Here is an 11,999-nt window from a genome sequence, read left to right as displayed (position 1 = left end):
TTTGTCTTTTTGAGACAGGGTCTCCCTGTAGCCCCAGCTGTCCTGGAACTCACTATGTAGACCAGGCTGGCCTTGAACTCACAAAGATCCGCCTGCCTCTGCCTCCCGAGTGATGGGATTAAAGGCGTGTGCCAACACGCCCGGCCTCACAAGTATTTTTTTACTATGAAGGATGAAAAGAGAGAAGTCTGAATTTACAAGGAAAGTTACTATTTAACAGAAGTAAAGCATTTATACCAGCTGTTATTAAAGCCAACAAAAACATAGGGGTATATGGTGACGTTAGAACAATTTAGCTACTCTAGAAAAATATAACTGCATAGAAAAATTACAAACTAAGTGATCCATTCACAGTTTCTACATTATGTTCTCACTGTACATTGATTTAGACTCTATGTAGAAAAATATCTTTGGCTGGCAAGGGAGAAGCAACGAAGTGTTCCCCTTAAATCTAGGCATCTGTTCTGTGCTGTCATGACTGATGTAAAACAAGGTGCTTTATAACTGAACTGCAGCAAGGCAAATATTCCCTTCAGTGATTTCTAATCCAAGAGGAGCCTTAGAGTTCCTCAGCTGCAATCCAAGGGAATGAAGAGTCACGGCATTTGAACTTCTATCTCCACATCCACAGAGAGCCAGAAAGGCAGCCTCTCTCGAGAACATCCAAGCCTGTATGAAATCCTACTAAATGGCAGGAAGGCTGCGTCTCTGCTGAGGGGTCAGCTCAGGGTGCCACACATCCACTATGAAAATCAGCCGGAAAGATGAGGCATCCTGCCACACCTCGTGCTCAAACGAGTCATCAAAGATGAGCACCTTGCCTTCTTCCCAGGTCCTAGAAAAGAAAAACTCAGATTTGTTAGAACATGTGGCATTTCTAAGTCACGTTACAGTTACACCCGAATAAAGAATCAACCTGACTCCCAGCATTTAAGGCCAAAAATGGATCTTAACTCTGAGGAACCTGTTCCTCCAGATGTCTCTGAGAACTGTGCTCTCAAGGCAGGTTTCATTCATACTTTTATTTAACCAGTATCTCCAGCATCCAGTGAGGAAGTTGAAGCTAAAATCCACTCCCATCTCATCAGAGAATCATGCCCTTTGATCCCTAGGCCAAAATATCTCTCTCTCACACACACACACACACACACACACACACACACACACACACACACACACATCAAGGGGATTTCTCAATCAATTTCAATGAGAATATCATTGCTTTGGTATGTTAAACAAGTACACCCACATTCAAAGGGGGTTCCTGAAGGATTACCATCATATGCCCAGGTCACAAAAGGAGTGCATGGCTCAGTGAGCTTGTTTATATTATAAATAGCAGCTTTTGGTCAAGGCTAAGAAAAAGTCACTAGTTTAGATTCTGTCCATAGTGTATAAGTCATTCCTCCAGGAAAGGCTTTTGGGAGTTTCAGATGCCCGAGGTGGTCTTCTGTCCACACTCAGGATGCCCCTTTATGGCTGCCTTTGGGAAATAACCAAAACACTAAGCCCGAAAACAGTCTTCTTTTGATGATTAAGAACGAATTTCCGATTATTAGGAACATCACTTTTCCTACCCAGTACTAAAGATATGCAAAGGACAGGAGCTGGTGATGGGGCACACTGATAGTGTTTCATGTCCTCCATCTAGCTGGAACCCTACCCTAAAGAGGCTTGTTTAGCTGGGCAAGTGAACAAAGGTACGCCCTGGTAGCTCCAGCACGGACGAACTTCCAGGTCAATGAATCCACAGCTGTCCTCCCTGATGTGTGTGTGGTGAGGACTTGAATTCCAATCCCTGGAACCCACATAGACAGATGCACAGTGTGAACATATATACTTCCAGTGTCCCTATGGAGAGATGGAAGGTAGAGAGAGAGGAATGCGTGGCAGCTCCTGGCCAGCCAGCCTGAGGTTGTGTGCAGTGGTACAAAAGAGACTCTATCTCAAACAAGGTGGAGAGGACCAGACTGTCCTCTAACTTTCACACACTTGCAATGACACATGTATTCCTGCATTCACAGACAGACATACAAAAATAAAAGACTTGTTCATGTTGTAGCATGTCAGAATTTCTTTCTTTTTCAAGGCTGAGTAATTCTACTGCATGCTTAGACCAAGTTCTGTTTATCCACTCTTCCTCTAATGAACATTTGGGTTGCTCTCACCGTTGGGCTTTTGTGAGCAGGGTACTGTCTTTCCTTTTAGGTACTTGTCAACCTTTTCTTTTACCTGAACTGTAGCTCAGTCCCTGACACCCACCAACATTGTTTAATCTCTCTAAAGATGACAGGAAAATGACCATCTATGTGTTTAAGATGTGAGTCATTTCTGTTTTAGGGGAGGGGGATTTATTTGTTTATTTAGTTATTGCTGTTGTTTTGGTTTGTTCTTAGCTTTCGTGTCTTTTCAAGTTTGGTTTCATACGGTAATGAATGTTTGTTTTGTGATTTGCTCACGAGTCTAAGTTTCTGTCCTTTGAGACCCTTGGGGGAATGCTACATCTGAGGAACTGTATAAAATAGCTAAACAATACATTTGCTGAATGCAACACTAGGCTAAGAGTGAGTGGCATACAGCAGGGAGAACGGGCAGGTGGGTGGCAGAGAGAGGTCTGGCTCATCAAACTTTATTGCAAATATTAGTTACTTTATCAATTAATTAACTTAGAAATTTTAGTGTCAGATTCCTCCAAAATGCCAGTTGCTCTTCTCCAGATTGATTCTGCCTCCCCTAAAACTCCTCCAATCCCCTCCCCACAACATTTGGCAATGATTGGAAACTTTTCTCATCGTCTCAAGTCATGTGGGGCATAGTACTGCCCTCTAGTGGGTGGAGGACAGAGATGCTGCTGAACATCAGTACACAGATCATCTGGAGCAGGTGTCCGTGGTGCCAACGTGGAGAAGCTCTGCAGTTATTCAACTCATATTTATTAATCCGCTAGTAGGGGACATAAAAGGCAGCAGTCATGTCCTAATGATAGGATGATGACATCATGTTGGCAATGCTTACCCTATATTGCAACTCTTTGTTAATGTACAATATAAAATTCTAAATGCTTAAGGAGAATTCAAAATTCTAGTGAAAATTTCATTTAATAAATAATGGCAATGGCATATTAGTATGTATCTTAACATCAATACCTGTTTTACAAATAAAGGAGCATTGATTTAGCTTGCAAGTTTTGGATTAGAAAGACATTGTATAACTGCCGCCTGCATATTTCTCCCTTGGTGCTTTGTTTAGACTACCATTATATTTAGCATTTGGTTCCTATACAACTCGTATGAGGTACTGCTGAAGGTCCCTCTATAGGGTGTTTTGAAGCATTTATTTAAAATATTCCATGAATAACCCACTTACATAGTAGATGAAGCTAAGAATATAAACAAGATTAATTCCCAATCTGCCCATTTTTCTAAGCTAGAATACTATTTAGGAAATACCTAATTTGGTTTTCTGGTTGCTGGCTTTAAGTAAAGAATCACTTCTTCAGGAAATGAAACCTCGACAAATGGACTGAGCTGAAAAGAAAATCATTTGGATCCTGTGCCAGATGTCATCCTAAGAGGTGTAGAGATGCTTTGAGCTCTGACTGCAGTAACTTTTACCCACTGAACCATCTCCCTAGCCCAACATGGATGAATCTGGAGGGTATATGCTAAGTGAAACAAGCCACTCCCTAAAGGCCAGATACTGTGTGATTCTGCTCATATGAGAGTCTACTACAGTTGAGCTCATAGAAACAGAAAGTGGAATGGGGGTTGTTGGGCTGGGATGGGGAGAGGGTAGAAGCTAAGTGTTTTAACAGAGTTCTAGTCTTACAAGATAAAAGTCTGGAGATAGGTGGTGGTGATGGCTGTACAATGTGAGTGATCTTAATGCCAATAAACCATACTCTTAAAAATAGTTAATATGGTTAACTTTATGATTTTTTTTATCATGACAAAAAATGGAAAGGCAAAGAGGGCATGTGACAGAGAGTGGAGAAGCACGGGACCACAGTGGGAAGGCCATGGTCTTTAAGGGGAGACAAAGAAAACTTTTCAGCTCAGCATTTATCATATATGTGACCTGGAACAAACTACTGATGCTTATTTATTAAAGATGAGAAGGTCCTGATGAATTTATTACAAAAACAAACTACCATGAATCACTAATGCATTAATACACTAACCAAACTGAACATCCTAGCCTAGTTATCTGTGTACATGAGTTCTGAATGCTAACATTAGCCTACAGCTGAGCAAAATTATCTAACGAAAGGCCTACTGTACACTAACATGTAGAGTTATTAATGTAATTTATTGGATAGCTTTATCCAACAAATTCCAGCCACACAGTATCCTACGGAATCTTGGCTGGTTTCCCTCAGGATGGAGTGGCTGACTGCAGCTGGGCTGCAGCCTCACTGGAGAGGATTGTACCATGAACTGCTGGCCCAGGAAAAGGTCGGCTACCAAAACTCAAAATGCAGTTTCTATCAAATTGTTTATCATTTTTGCATAATAATTAGATCTAAATGCCATAAGGAGAACTTTGTTAAATTGGGGATCACCTGTGCTTATTAGCATCGCTGAGTCTGAATTTTCACCTGCAGAGTTGATATGAGGCTATGGTTGACATTTGACTTCATCATCGACATTGCAAAACACAGAAAGGAAGAAAACAGAAACCATGAAAGACAAGAGGCAAAAATGTTGGAAAATGGTATAATGTTACCAAGAATGACCTTGACATCACTCCTTATTTGACTTCATTTGAGAAAAATAAAAAATTCCAAGGGCTTGAGAGATCAAAAGTCTCTACTGATAATATGAAGTGTACAGTGGACGGAAATGACCAATGGCTTTTGAAGTTCTTTGAGTATCAGGGAGTATGGAAGCTACTTAAAATTCTGCAAATAATTCAAATAAAGAACAACATTCTTGGTTGTACAAAATGACATTTTTCACTAGATTCTGACTTAAATCTTAGACTTAATAATGTTTAAAAAATCTTAAACATCAGCGTTAACTTATGTTCCTTATGAATTAGGAAGAGTTATTTATGTCGGAACATACTGACCATTGACTACTGCATATAAGACCAGAACTTCTGAGACACTGACTTATGGCTTTTCAGATATATTGAGTCAAATATGGATCAGGTGTGTCCAGCCTATGGCTTCAGGGGCACATGTGCCCTGGGATAGTTGTGAATGGAACCCAACACAAAACCTTTTCTGTTTTGTTTTGTTTTTGTTTTTTGAGGCAGGGTCTCCTTGTAGCCCCAGCTGGCCTGGAACTCACTCCTGAGTACTGGGATTAAAAGCATGCGCCACTGCCTGGCTTTCATGATAAAATCGTAAACATACTTAACACATGATGAGTTTTTTTTTGTTGTTGTTGTTTTTGTAATTTGAGCACATGGTCTTTGGACTTGAACTTTATACATAACAATGTGGTATCGCTACAGAAACACCTGGACCACTGATTACCCAATTTTTAAAACATAAAATCTAGAGGCATTTCCAATGGTTGTACAATTGATTTTTCTTCAAAAAAATTTTTTTTAAAAGTGTGTGTGTGTGTGTGTGTGTGTGTGTGTGTGTACATGCATAAGCATGCCATAGAATGCATGTGGAGTTGAAGGACAACGTGTTGGAGGCGTTTCTCCCCTTCCACTATGTGGGTTCTAAGGATTGAACCTAGGCTTTTGGACTTGGCCCCACACATCTTTACCCACTGATTCATCTCACTAGCCCTTGATGGGTTTTTCTAAGGCCTTAAAGTCTGAGGAACTTATGGAGTATGATCATGAGTTCAAGACTAGAATGAATGGTCTACAAGGTGAGTGTAAGGGCAGCTGTCTCAAAAACAAAATGGATTGTTAAGAGCACTGGCTGCTCTTGTAGAGGACTTGGTTTCAATCCACAGCACCCATATGGTGGCTTACAACCATTAGCAACTCCAGTTCCAGAGGATCTGATGATTTTTCTGGCCTCTGCGGGCATTGCACACACATAGTGCACATATATAAACATAGACAAAACATTCATACATACACATGGAATAAAAATAAATATCTCTTTAAAAAAATGAAAAAATAAAACTCTAGAGGGAAGTGTATCCTACTGGACTTGTATTTTTCCTTGAATTTGTTGTTACCATTGAAAACAGCAATGGCAATTACTTAGCGCAGATTCTTTACTTAACAATGGTCTGTAACTCCAGTTCCAGGGGGTCCGATGCCTTTTCTGGCCTCTATGGGCATGCATGCATGGGTTCACTTACATATATGCAGGCAAAACACTCATATACATAAAATTTTAAAAAATAAATTAAAAATGATATACATACTCCAGCTATCAGAGGCAGACTGTGTAAAACTGTACCTACAATGACCCTAAAAGGGGCAAAGGGAAGCACAACAAAACCTCATCCAAGCTGTGTCTCAACCTGAGTGATGCCAGGATTAAACTGGACAGATGCTACGCCTGGGAAAGAGTTTCACACAACAAGGAGACAGAGTTTAAAGTTGTCAAAGGACCATAGATCACCTCTGAACAAAAACAAAAGGCCCAGTAGGTCAAATAAAGAGTTCTCAGACCACCTGCTTTGCTAGAAAAGTGTCAACAAATATGACTGAATTATGACCAGATTATGATACAGGCAGAGCCAAAAAATAGCAACACTCTTCCCACTGGCTGTGGGAGGTGGCCTCCTGGAGCTGGTCCCACAGTCCTTCTTTGAGGACTCAGAATAATAGGTCTAGGGGTGGTGGGGGCTGGACGAACTATCCTGCTTACTGTTTGAATGCCTTCAAGAGAAGAGGGCCTCCCACCTCGCATGCCGAAAGATATAAGAATATCCAGTCACAAGATAAAGCAATATTACATAATTTCTCAATTTCTAAAATTATTATAATTATAATTAATGATAATGACATAATGGTGGCAGGGCATACTTAATAGCTATAATTCTGTCACAGAATTAGAACCAATATTAATAAGGCTAAGTGATGACTCTAGGTGCTTACAATGTTCCACCTAAAAATTTTACAGATAAAAGCTCAGGGAGGTGGGCAAAAGACAGTTGTGGTTTTGATCCAAAGGAACATCACGGACACAAGCGCAGCCCTCTACGTGATGAGTTGCCTCTGTGGAAGCAGCAGAAAGCGCTCAAGTCTGTTGTGTCACAGTCTAACACTTTTGCTCACTATCATGATCCTAGGGACTATTCTCACTAAGAATGCATGCTGAAGAGACGTCAAAGCATTTAAACATGCTGAGTAGAGCACAGGAAAACTCAGGAATAAGAAAACACAATGCAACCCTTATTAATTCTCATCTGCTGAAGTCCCCCAGTTGCGAAATTCTGGCACATGCTGTAACTGAAATATGAAACTGCATTATCACCCTTCTCTGTTCCCTCTCTCCTCATAATGCACACTGGCAGAAATTCTCTCCCCCCTCTCTCATTTTTCTGGAACCTAGGGTTTCTTTTTTGTCAAACAGAGTCTCAGTAGCCCCAGCTTCCTGGTATTCACTATGTAACTATGTAGACCAGGCTGGCCTCAATCTCACAGAGATCCACCTGCCTCTACCTCCTGAGCACTGGGATTGAAGTGTGTGCCACCACATTTTGTGTCAGGACTTCTTGTTATAACTGTGGACCAGCTGTTTGACTGTGACAAAGCATTTCACTTATGGTCTCAGTTTCCACATTTTAGTAATGTTTGGAAGTGGACAAGGGGGTGTCAAAGTCTCCTTTCAGCATTAACATTCTCTTAGGAGTTCATTCTTTATATGACAGGATATAGTGAGAAAACTTTCATCTGAGATATGGGCAATATTTGTTATTATGTCTAATGCCAAAATATGAATCCATGAAAAGCTGGCTAACTTCACAGAAAACCCCCTTTCCAAACAGGCTCTGAAATAGGCACTCCTCGGTACACCCTGGCTTGGAGCCTTTTTTCTCAGTGCCCTGTGGAGCGAGCCTTCCAGCTAGGCTGTCAAAGGTGTCCCTCTCTTGGTCACTTCAGATCAGCCCTGTGTCCCCCAGGCTGCCTCTTCCTGTGACTTCCAACACCTTTCTCTTGGTTCTAGGTTATCAGCTGCAGAGTGTCTGTGACAGACAGAAACGCTGCAAGAGGAGAGAAAAGAAAGGGAAGAGGGAGAGAAGAGCTCTGGGACTACAGGATGGGCCACAGATCAGCCCCAGCCCCAACCCTATGTCTGGTGACAAGGTGAGTGCAGGAAAAGGAAAAGGAGAAATGTGCACTGGGGAGCACTGTCGGGGCCACTCTTGCCTGATCCCCAAATTTTGGCCCCTAGGGACATCATGCCTTCACAGCTCTGACCCCATACATCTTCCAGTTGATGTGTTGTCCTTTCTTAACTCCCTAAAGCCCCAGCTTCATCCCAGCGTTTACACTGTAGGTGACAAGAACCACCTCCGATGTCACAGGCGTGCTTGGGTCATCCCTGTAGGACAGATGAGCCCACTTCAGCAGAAGCCAGGTAACAGCTCAAATATGTGGAGAGCATGTCCCACCTAGAACTCCGGAAGTATGCTTCTGAGTGCATTCCTATGGATGGCTTTAAAATACTCAATTCACACAAACATAGGCATTTATTCTTCCCATTTTATAGATGAGGGAACTCAGACTTAGCGAGGATGGTCAAGTTGTTTAAAGTTGTATTTCATAAGAAAGCAAGGGTTTGAACTCCCGTAATGTGTGTTCAGTGTTTATAATCTGCTTTCATGAACACAAAAAATACTAAAATGGGAAGTAAGACCTCAGGATGTATTTTTCCCATAGAAATATTATAAGCAGTGGCTGGTTCTAAAAGACTCTTAAGAAAGATTGTGGTTTATGAAGCTTTTGGGAGCTGACCCAGAAGCTCTCACATCATTGACTACTATTACAGGAAATGATCTCCAACAATTATTAGTTCAACAATCAAATACTTGGGGACACAATCCATTTTCATTGTGAGAACTGCTGTTTCCTGTGGAGGGTAGATACATACATGTGAGCCTCTTCTGTCTCCCTGAGTGTAGAAAGAGTTATAAACACACTTGTACGCTAAACCAATAAAGTCTTACAGGATTCATTGATGACTTTAACTGGCCAAGTTGCTCAGATACAAGAACAAAATGAGTAAAATGTTACTATTCAACAAGCAAACCACTGGGAAAGCATCCTATCTAGTTGAAAAGTGTTCTTCTCATTGGATAGCCCTAGATGGGCTGGCTACAGTGGTGACCTGAGAATAAAGTCAACTACCACACAGAAGAGGGCTAATTCTGTGGCACAGAGGATCTATGATTTCAGGGGAGGGAGGAGGAAAGGGGTGAAAATATTCAGTTCTGAATTATTTGGTAATTCACAGCTTTGCTAAAGAGAATTGAAAATCGTAAGATGAAGGATATCTTCTCAGATACCCTATGAAAACAAAACAAAAAACATACAATGAACAATTTATGGCAGAATAAAAAAGAAAGTTTTAAACATAATTATTCTACATAATCTTTCTAATTGGAGCCTTGAGAGATAAAGGGAAACACATCTTATAAAATACTAGAGGTACGTGAGGAGGGACCATTTATTTTATAGCAACATAGCAAGAAACTGAATGGCTTAGAGCCAGGTTCCTTCTCCAGTCTGCTGCTCAGTGACACCAGTGCCCCATATGCTTTCCCGAACACCTGTCCACTGAGTATCAGGCAGTGATGCTGGTTTTCAGGAGAGCTGTGAATTCACAGGCTTTAGCACATTTCCCATGTAGTTTGGACTGGTCTCTTAGAGACTCTGAATAACTCCCAAAGCTCACACAACTCAGCTACTCCTCAGGGTAACAACTAATTTCCATTTGCTGGTGGCATGTTTACTCAGCTCTGAATCAGAGTTGCTAATGAGCTCATTTACAGCCCTAATGCATGGCCTGCCAAGGGTGACAAACCACAGGCCCAGAAATGGAGACTCTCCAGCTACTTCCATGCTTGCTCCTCAACTGCCAGGAAAAGAAAATCAGCATTCAAAATCATCACCTTGAAAGTACTGCCTGATCTATCTTGTAAACAATAAAATACCCCCAATTCTATACAGAATTACCAATCAATGGCTTTTTGTTGTCATTTTGCTCTACCTGGAAACAAATTGTACAGGAAAGACGTTCTTTAAATGCTGGTCTTTGACAGCTTTCCTTTCCCTCAGTGGTTGGCAGTGGTGAACAGAGGCTGTAAGCAGGACGGACTAGCAATAGGTGGTACCTCATTGTGTTGCAGGCCTCAGGTATCAGACTTCTACCCCTACAACTCTTCTGGATCTCACGAGGGCCTAGGAAGCCAGGATCCCTGAACCCTTATTTGCAGCTGGTGTTGCAGCTTCTAGGCTGGCCTAAATATCAGGACTTTTCAGCCTTTGACAGCTGCCCGTGTTACAGTTCTCTCTAGGCCTAAGAAACAGAGATTCCTTAGTGTTTAACACTGGCCAGTGTCACAGCTGGTGTCTGAGACCCTTGACCCTAAAGACAGCTCTCTGGTGGTACCTTTCTGGTACCGAGGCCCACCTCTCCTCTGGCTCCTTAAAGCCTTTTGTCTTAATCATTATCAATTCTCCACCCTCTCTTGCTGTCTTCTTACTTCAGTTGACCTGTTTTTTTCCCGCCCTGGCCACTACTGAACTGTTCAGCTGCTCTTTCTTCAGGGGCTGCAGCACTGCCCGCCTTGCTCTTCCACAACCTTGTCTGCCTCAGCAGTTACTGCCCCTGCCCCTGTCCCACCTCTGCGGCCACCTTACTGCTTCTCTTTGTGTTACTAGCTCAGCACATACTCTGAAAAGATCATTCTGTTTGGCCTAATGCTACAACAACAGGCAAGCTGCACAGGGAGCACAGGAAAGTGTCTTCCAGCTAGTGGAATGAACCCCATAGTCTTGATAAAATAGCCTGAGTCTTTGGATCAATCACAGTCTGTGGGATTCATGTTTTGGACCAATCACAGCCTTGCCTTTTAGCAGTAGCCACAACTGTTCCAGTCTGTTTGCTCAAGGCAGGCGAGGCTGCAAAAGGGTTCAATTGCTGCCGTTTGGGGAGTCAATTTCCCCACCTCCCACCATCTTTGCTTATTTACAGGAAAATGGACATCAGGAGTACTTACACTCAGAACTTAAAAAACTTACTGTTAACACTAATAGAGATTTTAAACAGATTTTTTTTTTTTTTTTACTGGCTTTGCCAGTGCTTCTCCAGTGACCAAGGGAGAGGTGGGTCCCACTCATCTGTCTCAGCAAGACTCTGGGGTTGGGCCTAGCAATGTAGTTTAAGCCACAATGTGAAGAACAGATTTTTTTTTTTTTTTTTTTTTTTACTGGCTTTGCCAGTGCTTCTCCAGTGACCAAGGGAGAGGTGGGTCCCACTCATCTGTCTCAGCAAGACTCTGGGGTTGGGCCTAGCAATGTAGTTTAAGCCACAATGTGAAGGTAGGGCTTGATCAGGTAGCCTGAATGCCCACCTGTTCCCACAAAGCATGTATCTGTTGGAAACTTATTCTGAAAAAGGGTCTTTTCAGATGTAATCAGTTTATGCTTCTAAAATGAGATCATCCTGGATTGGTCCTTAAATCCAACAGTGAGTGTCACTATCCAAGAAGAGATGAGAAGTCACAGGGAGGAGGTGAAGATGGGGGCAGAGCTTGGAGTGATGCAGTGACTACCTAGGAACTCCAAAGCTTGCAAGTGGTCACCAGCGAGGGGACGGGGTGGATTCTCTTGGTGTCCTCAGATAGCCCTGTAGACACCTTGATTTCACACTCTGTCCTTCAGAATAAACTTCTGTTGTCTTAAGTCATCCAGCCTGCGGTCATTTGTTAGAATGACCTGAAGAAACGAATACAAACATCAACCTCAGGCAAGAGGAAACTCATCTTTATAGCTTAGTCTCCTCCACTATAACAGAGATTTTAATAACCCTGAATGAAAATCCAGGTTTGCTGTTAGGATCGAAA

At 42.1% G+C, this 11,999-nt stretch overlaps 1 protein-coding gene across 5 annotated transcripts in view; it reads right to left on the bottom strand.

Annotated features, from left to right (window-relative positions):
- Window positions 1–28: 28 nt before the first annotated feature.
- The window catches only part of Asph (aspartate beta-hydroxylase), a 251,777-nt gene continuing 239,806 nt past the window's right edge, over window positions 29–11,999 (bottom strand). For 2 of the 5 annotated variants that reach the window (XM_029565628.1, XM_029565630.1), the window contains exon 25: window positions 29–835. In XM_029565628.1, coding sequence (XP_029421488.1) covers window positions 685–835 — 151 coding nt within the window. In that variant the 3' untranslated portion in view covers window positions 29–684. The remainder of the gene's footprint in view (window positions 836–11,999) is intronic. The other 3 variants (XM_029565627.1, XM_029565631.1, XM_029565629.1) reach the window with 2 other exon arrangements.

The sequence above is a fragment of the Nannospalax galili genome, unplaced genomic scaffold (assembly GCF_000622305.1).
Source record: "Nannospalax galili isolate Female #2095 unplaced genomic scaffold, S.galili_v1.0 scaffold397, whole genome shotgun sequence".
NCBI classification, from domain to species: domain Eukaryota; kingdom Metazoa; phylum Chordata; class Mammalia; order Rodentia; family Spalacidae; genus Nannospalax; species Nannospalax galili.
This window is presented reverse-complemented; position numbering and strand designations above follow the sequence as displayed.